Source organism: Nanorana parkeri, unplaced genomic scaffold (genome assembly GCF_000935625.1).
Source record: "Nanorana parkeri isolate BGI_ZX_2015 unplaced genomic scaffold, ASM93562v1 scaffold74, whole genome shotgun sequence".
NCBI lineage: Eukaryota > Metazoa > Chordata > Amphibia > Anura > Dicroglossidae > Nanorana > Nanorana parkeri.
The window spans coordinates 530,703-544,821 of NW_017306342.1; the positions used below are offsets into that span (position 1 = coordinate 530,703).

At 40.2% G+C, this 14,119-nt stretch overlaps 1 protein-coding gene across 1 annotated transcript in view; it reads right to left on the reverse strand.

Annotated features, from left to right (window-relative positions):
• EFL1 (elongation factor like GTPase 1) overlaps positions 1-14,119 on the reverse strand; it is a 266,637-nt gene that overhangs the window by 163,819 nt on the left and 88,699 nt on the right. The window contains exons 13-14 of the mRNA XM_018576711.1: positions 11,468-11,604; positions 7,987-8,159 (exon numbers count right to left, since the gene is read on the reverse strand). Of these exons, the coding sequence (XP_018432213.1) occupies positions 7,987-8,159; positions 11,468-11,604 (310 nt within the window). The remainder of the gene's footprint in view (positions 1-7,986; positions 8,160-11,467; positions 11,605-14,119) is intronic.

Consider the following 14,119-nt stretch of genomic DNA (forward strand, 5'->3'; position numbering starts at 1 on the left):
AGACATCAGAAGAGATCAACAATAAAACTTATGAACTCCTGCCTGAGCTGTCTAATGCAGCTCTGATCCCAAGACATATTCCACAAGGAGTCAATATGTCTGGGAGTGTCCCTCTCCGGGTCACCTGCAGCAAATGCTGGTTCCTCCTGCTGACCTCCAAACATTCCAGCAAGCGGAGCCAGTAAGTGCTGCAGGGAACACTGCCAGAAGTGTCAGTTTCTACTACAGTTTACTCAGCATCACAGCAGCATTCGGCAGCAGAACAGGTGAGTATGCACACTGCTCTTTAACAGGTATTTCTAGATTTTTAAATTCTACTTTAGTGACAGAATCCATTTAATGTTTGCCCATCAAATAGGTCCATGACTAACAATGATTGCTTACAAAAGAGTCCAAACATATTAGTTGGTGAGCAAAAAAAAAAAAAAAAAAAAAAAATTGACAGGAAGGATAAAAAAAAAAAAGGATCAATAATAAATCTAGAATATTTTAATGTATAAAGAAGCGATAATAACATAACATTATATAGGACATGCAATTCACAACAGACTTTACTAATTCAAGCATCTTGCAAGCGGAGAAAATAAATCACACACACACACACACTACTGTATCTGCATAAGAAAACAAATATTTAAATGCTCTCTTAATCTTAATAGAGGGAAAAAGCAGTTGCAACTGAATTTTACATTCAGCCAGTCTCCTGCTGGCTTCCACTAATAGATACAATTACTATAACAGACCCTTTGCACAATGCCAGTTTCATTTTTAACCTCCCAAACCTATCTGCTGAGTGCAGTGCAGAGAAAAGCCCTGGCAATGTAAAGATCCTGCCACTACTGAAATCACAGTAAGTAATGGAACTACTCAGCTCCAGCATATAACCTTCTGTTAAAACATATTATGCAACCTTACAACAGATGGTGTCCATTACACATTGGACACCATCTGCTTGCTCACACAGGGCTTGGGAACAAAGTGCCTGGCAGCTAAGTGGCGTTAAAAAATTGGCGATTCTTTTCAAAGAATGCCAAGCAGACGGGCTGTCCAACTAACTCTAGCACGTGTGCATGGATCTGTTCCAGCCTTAAAACCAGAATTCATTCACATCCATATATAAAATATATTTGAATAAGCAAAGCAATCCATTAATATTGAGCTATGACACTGCCAACTTGAATTTTAGCCTAATCCTAAGGCTTTTTCTCTTTACACAGTTAAAAGAATATATATAGCATACCACCCCTTAAGATAACAGCTCTGCACATGAGGCGGCACCCCCAGAGTTATAGGGTTGTGGGCATGCAGACATTTTAGCCTTGTATTTGGGGGGGGGGGGGGATTCCGTATTGAATTTTATTATTGTATTGTACAGTCTCCCCATATTTTGTTTAAGTGCTGCTGCAAACTGTTGGTGCTATGTAAATGCTGTATAATAATATTTTTAGTAAAATCTCAAATGAATTTTAATGCACAGAAATCAATATAATCCCCATTGTTTGTACAAAATAAAAGATGAGGTTGTGTCAAGTAAATAGATACCAAATATCTCAAAACTGCATGCACCAGCGAAATAGTGGAAATTTAAGGTACCTAATACTATCAATGGGTGATGCTTTAAATGCCTTTACAGCTCATTCTAGAGTTAGCCATAAATGAGGGCCCTATAATTATTTATCTTGTTCCAATGTGTGTTGCAATACCCAGGGTGCTTCCAGAAGCTGCACGCACCCCAAAAGCACTGGCCCCGCTTAGCAAGTTGCTATCCTTCTACCTAGAGAAAAGGTAATTTTGAATTATTGTTCATCATGACTTATATGTGAAAAAAAATGGAAAATCTAGAAAGAAAGAAAAAAAAAAAGATACAACAATCCAGAGAGTAGTTCCTCCTTCCCTGTAACATGTTTGGTGTTATTATTATTCGAAAACCCTGCCTAAGGTTAGATTTGGGCAATCAATAAATGACTGTATGGTGCTGGTAGATTCCCATGCTATAGTTTCTATTGTTCGATTGATCAATTCATCAGGAAATACTGCAATAAGGCCTAATAAAATATTTCCTAAATAATTAAATGACCTATGGAAATATCTACTGTATGTTCCAAACAAGCAAATACAAGCTCTATTGACATGACCAGGTATGGTTAAAGTAACAAAAAGATAAACATTTCATTAGATTGGATGACACAGACATTTAACATGGGCATGGTAGTAGGCAAGCCCCCAGACATTAAAGATACATTGGTGCCAAACATTCCCTGTCATTCAACCACTATTCTGTACATGTGGGGGTTTTGCGTGGGCACATATCACCCTTTGAAACCAGCAAAATGTCAAAGTAGAGGAGAAAAAGTCTTAGCAAAATGAAGAATAAAAAGGTGGATAGAAACAGTAACATCTCACCGAAAAACAAAACAAAATATACACAACAAATATGTAACAGGCAGTACTGTAAAGGCAAACCAAGCCATATAGAAGAGCTAAGGTCATACGATAGAGCTATGCAACAGGCTTCTTTTTAGCACCATGCATCATAAGTAACATGAACATTTGTATAAAGATACATTTTCTAAAACACAGTAGGCATGCCATTTGCTCCTTCTGTTTACCATATGGCAAATCAGCAGTTACAAATCTGTATCAATTACAAGCTGCAAAATAAATGCCTGTCTATTGAAAATTCAGCTAAGTAGTCTGTCCACTTCCTACTGCCTCCTCCTTGTCACATGCTGAACCACGACCTTTACTCTGCCACATATGTAAGTGGTTACAGCCACCAACGAAATGCTGTGTCTGTGATACTTTTAACAGCAAGATGAAAGTCTGCCTGACGTTACATTAATCAGTGAGAGAAATATGTATGAGCTCTTTGTGCTATTATGAGAACATATGTATGTTTGGCGTAATTTAGGATTAGCATCTCCCACTCACCAATTTGTCACCACAGCACATCTGATCATAAGAAACAACAATATTTGAAGTGGTGTAGATCTGTTAGATGTGACACAGATCTGAAGCCTAAAAGTCTATCCAACTTCCCCTTCAGCAATCTTCCATTAGAAATACCAGAGATTTAAAAAGATATCATTATAGATGTTATCAGATCTCAGCTTTTATTTGGCTGGAGATGCACCACTCAATTTCTCTAGATGTGACAGATCTGGACATCAATAGCAATGACAGTTTATGGGCAACCTGAAAATACTGTAATCAATTAAAAGATTACCTGAAAATATATTTGAAATGAAAGGGAATTCTACCAGCTGAAGGTCTCCAACTGTCATTGCAATCACAGTAGGTAAATCTGTACGGCAGCTGGTATATCTTAATTTTAACCAACCTGATTCCTAGCTTGGTAGAAGAAGACCAATATCTTTGTTGGTGTAAGCAACCCTACCATCTTTCAGTTCAATGGTATCCCTACTTATATTAAAGTAGAACTCTGGGAATTAAAAAAAAAAACATAGCCTTACAGAGGAGCCACCCCCACACTGTAAGGGTTAAATGCTTCCTTTGTCTAAAGGGCTTAAATAAACACACACACCTGATCCCTCAGTCCCACACTCACCTCTCTTCCACTTCCTTCGGCATCCTCACATCTAATGTGTAGTGTAATCCTAACTACTTTATTTGCTATATATGCTCCAAGATGGGGACTCTCATAGATTAGATTTAAGACCCCACTACTGTACACAGAGGGGCCTTGGCAAGGCAGTGTGGCTTCCACATATTTTGCTAAAGTTGGTCAACTAAAACTGCTATTTGTAACCCTAAAAGTTAGACCATGTATTTTCATGCCAGCCCAGTACCCTGCACCCAATCATGCCAAAACCAGCGCTGATTCTCTGTGGCTCCCGTTCTGGTCCAACTCCTTTAGACTCATGTGAACCACTGGCCCATCACTGTAATATTTACCCCCACCAACCATCAGCTATACATATAAGATAGGGAGGGTGTGTAGTGACCATGGAGGCTGGTTGGTAAACGCATTACAGAGAGGCTGAGGTTTTAGGTTGCCCAGCCACTCTACAGGATAACAGAGCAAGCATGCAGACATCCTGGGCTGCCTACAGTTTAGTCTAAGATTGTCTGACTTAATATATCTATAATTTTAATAAACCTCTAATATTTTTTCACTTGATGCAAGGGAAGAAGTAACTAGCCTAGAAAGAAATTCTTGGCAAGCTTGGATGCTCAAGATTGTTGCAACAATGGGGAGATGTGCTAAGTTAATTTGAAGTGTATCCAAAATAAAATTTTAGCATGCATGTTTCTGTATTGCATTATATATATGTATTAGGGATGCACATATATCAGTTCAGTAACAGTGCCAATATTTGGCAATTTTCACGAAAACTAGCAGGGTTGCACTGTCACATGACAACAAAAAGGTATCAGTAATTGGTATCTATGAGGACAAGTATTAGAACTTACTTGGTCTGGAAAAAATTGTATCAGTACATCCCTAATATATACAGGTGAAACTCGAATAATTAGAATATCGTGAAGACAATCGGTCCGCTCAGATATTATTAAGCTAAGCAAGTGCAAACAGACCAAACTGGTTTTCGGACAATGCTGCAGCTGCCATTGTTTCTCCATTATTCTTATCTAGCTTACTCACAATGGGATATTGTTATGGGGAAACTTTGTGTAAACAGCATGCCTAGGCTGGTTAAGATTAGCCAGCCAGACCTGACTGACTGTTTATAGCATTTATGGTGCTGTGCCGTCATCTAGAGTGGGAAAAAGTGAAATACACCTGGCATAGGACTTAATACAAATGTTAAGGGCAACGCCCACAGGTGGACTACCACCTTTTCGGGATAAAAACCAGCAGCCCAAAGTGAATAGCGAGGACTTCATAAGAGGACTCTGACCAAAGAGTAAGTCACTGGAACAGGGACTTCATAAAGAAACTTTGACCAAACAGGATGTCACTGGAACAAAGGACGACTAAAGACCACACTTTGAGAGAGACTGCAACGAGAAGCCATTTTCCTGTGAACGGTTAATCGCCACAGAGTCCTGTTCGATCGGAATTTGTAGGCTGAAGCTAAGCACCTTTAGTGTATCCTCTTATAGAAACCATTGCGTGTAGTAGAAAATTGTAGTGGGTGCATGTGTATGTATGTTTGTAGCAGCCTGTATGTTTGTTTTTAGTTACTTTTCCTGTAACCAAGTAGTCTGTGCATGCAGCATTTTTGTATAGTAAAGTACAATGAATACTACTGGGGTCAGGTCCCTTGGGCTTTACTATAAGAATTAAGCAACAAATATATGTAAAGGTTCTGCTTAACAATACAGTTTTACATTCATAGAATTCACATAAGACTTGTAGCCACTAGAGGGAAAATACAGCCATACATCAAACTGTACAATGAGTACTGAAAAACTATTGTGAGAACATAAGCCACAAGCTAGTTACAGGGGGTATTGTAAAACAGACCATTTGTAATTGGTTGGACCAATCCTGAACAGACACAACAATAAGGATATAACAAAACTCTACAAAGCTATCAATTGTTTTATTTTTATTTAACACATAATTTAATGAACAATTTACCATATTCAGAGCGAGCTAAATCTGCCTACAAACTATAATGTGAGTGTCATAAAATCAATCAAATGGCCTCATGTGTGTATATGTATTAACTGTGTGACTGTTATTTCAAAACTTACAATATACTTACAACTTCCCTTGGTCAGTGCTGGTTTCTGCTGCTTTTTGGAATGGCTGAAACAACTCCACTGCATCAACCGTGTAATCTAAACTCTCCTGGCATATCTTAGGTTACTGTTACATTACAGGTTCCTGTCACGCACACTGCGGTAAATCAATGGGCAAGACAAACATACTGTCAGGGTACTAAAAGGTCTGTTGGCCCAGTCTTGGCTTAAACGTTAACTCTAGGGCTGCAACAACTAAATCGATTATAATTGATTAATCAAAAAGTTATCAACTTTTTCAATCATCGATTAATCGGCTTCCGATTAGTTGACCCTGTTCACGGCTCCACACACACTCGCCGCACCTCCTCCCCACCTCACGCTCGCCGCTGCCAGACCGGCCCTCCCACATCCACATGCCGCACCTCCTCCCCACCTCACGCTCACCGCCCACCCACATCCACGATCAGCACAGGGAAGCAGAGAGAAGAAGTAAGGAGGAGCAGGTGTGGGGGATATACCATCAGCTATAGAAGAATACAAATCCCAGCAATACATTATACACTGTGTATAATGAATTGCTGGGATTTGTTGGATTCCTATATAGCTGGTGGTATTCTGCATTGCGCTGTATAGAGGACTACAAATCCCAGCAATAATACATTATACTGCGCAAAGCGGAATACCGCCAGCTATAGAGGAGTACAACAAATCCCTGCAATAATACATTATACAGTAGTGCAATGCTGAATACCACTAGCTATAGAGGACTACAAAAATCAGAAATAGTACATTATAAAGCACAATACAGAATACCACCAGCTATAGAGGACTACAAAACCCAGCAATAGTATAGCGCAATGCAGAATACCGCAATGCAGTAATAATGTACTATTGCTGGGATTTGTTGAGTTCCTCTATAGCCGGTGGTATTCTGCATTGTGCTGTATAATGTACTATTGCTGTGTTTTGCAGTCCTCTATAGCCGATGCCATTCTGCATTCATTGCTGTATAATTTAAAATTTTCCATTTCACTATATTGCACACCACACTTTTTTTTTTTCTTTTCTTTCAGCACTAAGCTTGCTCCTGTGATGCACTACAATCTCAATACAAACTAGTAGTCCCATCACTGGAGCAATTTTTTAAGGTCCTTTAATATGATGGGTGGCCTGGCTGACCAAAAGGGAGACAAGAGCGGGCAAGAGCAAAGCAGAACTTTTATAGTAAAAGCCATGATTTGCTAATAATTTCCACTGCCTCTACTTCTGGATCTGTTTTACATTCTACAGAATTGAAAGGTAGCCTCCACATTTTTTTAACCATATGCTTAGTCTAAATGTATCAGGTTTGTGACAGGTTTACTTTAAAGTTCAGGTATCAAGAAAAAGGTGTTTTTGTCTATATGTTTAGAAAACAAATTGAGGGCTTGTTCACACCATGTCCGAATCATGTCAAGACTAGAACAGTTTGCTCCCGGGCCAAAAAAAGCATTCCAATGTATCCCTATGGTATTTCTGGGCTCTGCTCATATCAGTGCAGTCAGTTGCGCTTAAAAAATACTGCTTGTCTCATTTTCTCTGGTCTGAAATGCACAGAAACGCATCAAAAATGTATTCAAACGCACTGGAACACACTGGACCGCCCATTTTAAGCTTAAAAAAAGGCTCCAGAATGTGGCAAACTCACAGTTAAAATGCAGTCAGTTGTGCTTAAAAAATACTGCTCATCTCATTTTCTCTGGTTTGGAATGCACTGTAACGCATGGAAATGCATTACAAATGCATGCAAACGAACTGGAACACACTGGACTGCACCTGAAAGCCCATTTTAAGCTATAAAAAAAAAGCTCTGGAATGTGGCAAAATCGCAGTAAAAATGCAGCAAATCGCAATGCAACGTGTTCCAGATCTGGTCCAGAAAATGGTGTGAACCTGGCCTGAGCTCTAATGAGACACACCAGTGACATTGTGGCCGGTGGGTGAAATCCCAGTATTCAGCAGGGAAAGAAGAAATCCAACTCTACTGGAAGTTGTGAAAGCTAAAGATCCTAGCGGCTGTTGCTCTTCAAAAGACTGAAAGTCCGCTGAAACAGTACTGGCAAGTATTAGAACTTTAAATTTACAATTGCGTACTTTGATATCTTTTTTTCTGCGATAGGGTCTTTTTAAGAGGATCTAACTAATGAAACATATGGGGAAAAAAATCAGCATTTTATTAGAGCTAGATTTTCAGTGGTTAAGGTAAGACAAGACAATTTCCAGTGCCGACTTTTATATTTGTAGAAATATAAAATTAAAAGAAAAACTAATTACCTTAGGCAGTGCTTGTGTTGGATCATATTTTGGTCCCAAAACAAATATCCTTTGTCCTTTGCGTACTACACCACTGAATACTCGAGCAAAAGCAATAAAATAACTTTTATTCTCAACATCTTTCTTTTCTGGCTTTTGAACTAAATTCTCCTCTTCCTTCACAAGTGCATCACCTGTAACATATTCAAATAAAAGATCATTTGTTTTTTCACCTTTCTTAATCCACAGCAAGGGTGTAAGCTAGATGCACACAATCAAATCACACAAGCAATAACTCAGGAGGTCTGACATTTTTGTTCATTTTAAAAACTGGATTTTTTTATTTATTTTTTTACCATATAAATCCTTCCTCAGAATCCATTAAAAGACAAAGGAACAGCAAATCACTATGGGCTATAGCACCACCTACAGCAAAATGAACACTACTATAAAGAAAGGCTATAGGGTATATTGCCAGCCCGAGGGTATATAACCCCTTTCACTCTAGTCATGTCTTAGTTTTAGCAAGCTGTACAAAATAAAAGAGTAACATGAGGGAGGGGGAGCTGCATCTTTCAATGGACTCTAAGAAAAATGTATTACATAAAGTACAAAAAAAACAATTTACTGTACAGTCCACTAAGGGACACGGGAACAACTTATCACCACTGGATGCCCCAAAGCAGTAACCACTAAAGGGGTGGGCAAGGGGTGGGCAACAAAAAAAAAACAGGCACTCTGCTTAGAAAAAGAAAACTATGCGAGAAAAAAAAAACAGGATTTTTGCCTTACCTGTACAATCAGTTTCTTGGAGTACATCAGAGGATACAGGGAGTTATTTCTGGACGAAATGGGTTATGCAGCCACCTTCAGGAAATTTGACACTGGCAAATTAGAGCTGTAAGGACAGTCCTGTATAACCCCCCCTGCCACTCCCAGCCTGCTTCAGTTTTGCAGAAAGCAGGACAGTGGATCACAAAAACAGAGGGGAAGGTCTTGTGATGGATTTTACAATTCAATTTTACAATTGAAACAAGAACCCAGTTTTCCTGATCATACAGCACAGGACAGAGATTTCATTCTGGAATCAGGGCATCGAAAAGTGATCCAACGGACGGGTTAGGAAAGGCTGCAGTAGAATACCTATTTTGACACACAATTCTTACAGGCAAGTGAAGTGCAAACACCTGACAGATCGTACTTGCGATAATCACAAGCCGCGCCACCGAGGTGCGGGCTTCCGATGACCGCAATGCTGAACGGGCAGTGTGCATTTGCGCACACCAGCCGTCCGGCTTTTATCTTACGAACATGCTACACACCCGCCGAACATCGCACGCTGCTCATGGGGTTTTCAAACATGTTCGTAAGTTAAAAGTCGTGCGACCTTACAGTAGTAGAGGTCGCACGGCTTCCACACACCTTACGATAATCGTACGATCGCGGGATTTCCTGCGATTATCATACGATTATCGTAAGGTGTGTGGCCACCCTTATAATGGACATGGTGGTTGTGTATTAAACCGTTCTGCAATCACCTAATTTTGCATGCAAACAGCAGGCCACTCCATTCACAACAACAGGAAAGGAGACTGTGCAGCCATGGCCTAACGGATATCACTAAAATAATACTTTTGTTGCGTTGACTAATTCTAACCTTTTGCGAATCAGTTAAAATTATGCCATCCCTCACTTTTATCTTAATTAAAAATGCTCAAGGTAAATCGATCCATGTTTCCCTATTGAGCACTTTGGATCCTAGGTCCAGGCTGTAAACATGACCTTGACTTCTATCCAAGTCAGAATCAAGCCCTTTTCACTGCCATTTAACTGTTAAACACCAGTGCCTCTATTGCTCAATGAGACTAGCATTTGACAGCTAAATGACAAGCAGCATGAAGGGTGGAATTCATCTTAAAGACAAGTCGAGGCCGAGGATACACCCTTGCCGTATGATCCAAGGAGTTCCACAGAGACACAAAGATCGATTTAAAGACTAACACACAAACATTAACAGGCATTACAAGGCACAAGCCCAGCTGTTGCCTTAGGCACTTTTTAGGCCAGGTCAGGTTCACTTTAAAGCGTATGTAAACCCTAACAATGAACTTCTCTTATTAGTTCACTTTGGTCTGGTAAATCATCAAAAGTTTGTTATGAAAAGTGCAAAAAAACAAACTGTTGATTTTGTCAGAAATTCAGAGCTGTCCTGTGTAGACGTCCTGTGCTATTCCTGTGTGGACTACAAAATGATTAGTGTTTATGTTGTAGAGATCTAAGCGTAGGAGTGGTTAATTAGTTTAGCAAAAGACATTGGGCCCAGCTGACCACACTCAGTCCACAAAAAAGCTGTGTGTTATCTGCCCAGGATGCAAATCTTGTCGTATTGGCATCATGTCCGCTAGGTGGAGCCGGGGAGGATAATCCATTGCTCATGGTGTCCACCTCGTGGCCATAATGTGCTGCTACTCTTGTTTGCATAGTTACCCCAAAGTCTCTTTCTTCTTCTCCGTTTACCTCCGTTTTTAGCCATTATTATTTTTCTTCTCTTTATAGACGCAAATAGCTAAGCAAACAAGTTTTGCAGGGCATAGGAAAATCCTTTGCTCCTGAGGTCCACTATGTGGCCATAATGTGCTGCTACTCTTGTTTGCATAGTTACCCCAAAGTCATACTTCTTCGTTTTGTTTTTGTTTTGGTCTAATAGGGAGCATGTGAGAAGATGCATATAAAATGCATACCGGCCTGTCTGCTTAATAAATAGTATAGGCAACAAGAGGCTGGATTACAAACTCTGGAACGCTCAGATTTCTTTGCTTCAGTTGTCACCTGGGTTGGATTAACATAAAAATGCTTTCATACATGCACTTCTTCTCTCATGGGGTTGCTGTGACATGTATTGTGCAGCTCAGTGCTTGAATAGCAGTTACACTGAGTTTAGAGTGACACCAATGTTCTTATGTGTACAAAGGGGCTCTATGTGTGAGCCAACCATCAATGACAGCTAGCAATACCTGAAAAAGCAGGTAGGACTAGAAGAGTACAGGAAGCTAAAAAATGTGAAATAGGGAATGCAATTATTAAATGTATCCGAGAAAAGGAAGAAAATACACTGTAAGCAAGCAACAAAAAAAAACAAAACCCAAAAACTGAAGAGTCAACTTGTGCTTTAAAGGTCTTTAACAGCATGGTCATTTTTTGCTACACACTTTGTGACTGTTTTGAGCACGGCACTAAAGTCACTGAATTTGTAAGAGCAGACAGTAAATTAACTGATCGCTAACCACATACACCTCACACCACCTAAACAGCTAATTTGCTTGTAATTATGTTGTCTGGAGACTGGTGTCAGCAACTGTTAGCAAGTTGTGTGGATGCTAATGATATGTAATTGCTGCCTGTACGGTGGGAACATTTAGTGATCAGAAAATTACAACAAACTAGCTTAAGAATCCTGGAGGGAAAAAGAGAAGTGCATGACATAGTAAGCACAGCCACTTGCCTTTAGTGTTCTCACTGTCTGCAGTCGCTTGGCATTCACTGCTGGAGGGAGCCTGTTCCTGATTGATTGCCATCCTTTCAGCATGCCTCTGTCTTGCAATCTCTCTTCTGAGTGCAATTTCTTCCTGAGTTAATGGCCTGCAAGAAGTGCAGTTATTTGCATGAGAGCTTTAGCTTGGCTAACAAGAATTGAAAATCACCAGTTGCCAATACTTCATTTCCACATCCAGTAATAAAAAGGCACATCTGAATTGCAGCAGAAGGGCCCCAATTATTTCTACTGCCTTAAAGTCCAATAGATTGGAGATTATTTTCACACTTACCGAGTACAACAACATTTAATATAAAGATGTATATATGTATATATACACACGCACTAATTCCTATTACATGAGTATCTTAAAAGCCAATTCCACCCTTCGTACCATGTTGCACCCATATGTAGGGTGTAACCTGGAACAAGTGCTATTTCGCAGCCTCGCACCCTCAGCTGGCCCACTCTCTTGGAGCACCCTTGAAGAATTTGAATTCAGCATGGCTGTCCATGGCTTTGCCTGCCCCACCATGTCATTCACTGACAGATCCCTTGACAGGATCTGTAAATGAAAAGACTACAAGTTCCATCATCCGCCTTGGCGCAGGGACTGTACTGATGTTACCACACTTTTAGTCTATTGAATACTTCCTCCAGCCCCATAACTGAAGATGTGTACCTCAGTATGGACCTGGGGAGAAAAAGCCTGCAGGTGCCTGAGCATTTCACCTGTGACCCACTGATAACATATGCAATGCTTTGCAGGCTCCAATGCACAAACATTAATAAATGCACATTTTTATTTTTTTTTGCAGTATGGGTACATTCATAATGTATTTTTGCCAAACGTAGAATATGCTTTCCGTGGTTCATTTTTTTTCTTTTTTAAGAATAGATTAAAGAATCTGATTGGCTACTTTGAGGAACAGACTGTACTTGGTTCACACATCCGATACATGGTGCCCTTTAAATTTTTCCAATTGTTTAAAAACAAAAGTTAAAAAGTAAAAAACTATGCATAAAAACCTGCTGATAATACATGTGCTGAGTTTTTCACACATGTGGCTAACTGCCAGAACTTTCACCAACTACTGCCTTCCAGTGCTGTGATGCATGATTTATTCCTATGAACTGCATGAAGGGGTAGCTCATGCAAATCATAGTAATTAAAAATGATGCCGCTTCTGTTACAGTGGGCCTTATCTTTCAAAATATCTAAAATACCTTTATTACCTCAGAGCAACCAGGGTCAATCTTTTATTTCCCAAATTTCCAGTTCATGTTTGAATCTTGACAAAACATTAAGCCCAATTTTGCTTATTGTAACAATGCATACATCTTGTTTCATCACATAAATCATTTGTAAAGCAGAACTACATAGTTACATAGTTACATAGTTACATAGTATTTGAGGTTGAATAAAGACACAGGTCCATAGAGTTCAACCTTTGTGTGAGTGAGGGAGCATGTGTGTGTGTATGCAAAATAAAAAATGAGTTACACTTTAGAAGATAAAATAACAAGACTAGATTTTTTCCTGCAGTATTCACCTTCGGTTCAGTTTTCATTCCGCGGTACTTTTTTCTGCCACTAGATGTCCTTAGACATCAATATCCTTCCTCTGGTCCCACCCCAGCTGGTGACTGGACAGAGAAAGGAGAAGTAGCGCAGTTCTGAGCTCATCTCTGTCATTATGTTCTCTCCTTATCAGCATGCCAGCACATTAACTGATTGCCTCCTTGTACTGCTTCTTTCCCTCACAATCCAGCTCTGCAGGACAGGGACTGCAACAGGCTGACACCAGGTCAAACTTGGGTACTTACACTGCTTGCACTTAAAAAAAAAAAAAAGACTTTGGATGATGTATTAATTATTACAGAACATTAGAGCATTAATGTGTCTTTAGAGGAGAACTATGGGATCCTATATAATCTCCATTACTGTATTTCTTAGGCAAAAGGAGTAAATTGTGTAATTTACTCCAATAGGCCAAAATGCACCCTAAGCCTTTAATTTCTTTTTAAAGATGATGGGCGGGGCTAAGCGCCACAATGAGGAGATATCCCAACAATACTGTTCTGGCTGTGGGGATCTTCCCCACTGATCTCTCGTCAGTTTGACAGACGGCACCTTATTGAGAGCTGCTGCACATTCACGAATACATGGGCATGTGCAGCAGTTCTGTCCCCACAGCGCTCTCTCTCTACCTCCATCCCCATCCTCTGTGCTCTCCTTCCAGGCACGTGCTGCTGTGTTTCTCCTCCCTGTCTTTCCGTCTCCTTCCTCTGTTGCCGGCCTTCTCCCAGTGCATCAGTGAAGTGTCAAAAATACTAAGATTGCAGGTTGAAATCTCCCAGTCAGCAGCAGATTGTAAGCATTAGCTGGCTGAGAGATGCTGTATAGCATCATTGATCATATATGGGCAAGCCCACATATGGTGAATGATGTCACTGGGAATGCCTGCTAGCTTGTCTACAAAGAGAAACAAGCTGGCACACATCCGATAACTAGTAACAAGTCAGACACAGTGGGGAGAGAGGGGTGAAAGAGCGGGGCGAGAGGGAGGAAAGAGCGGGGCAAGAGAGAGAGAGGGGGGAAAGAGCGGGGGGGAAAGAGCGG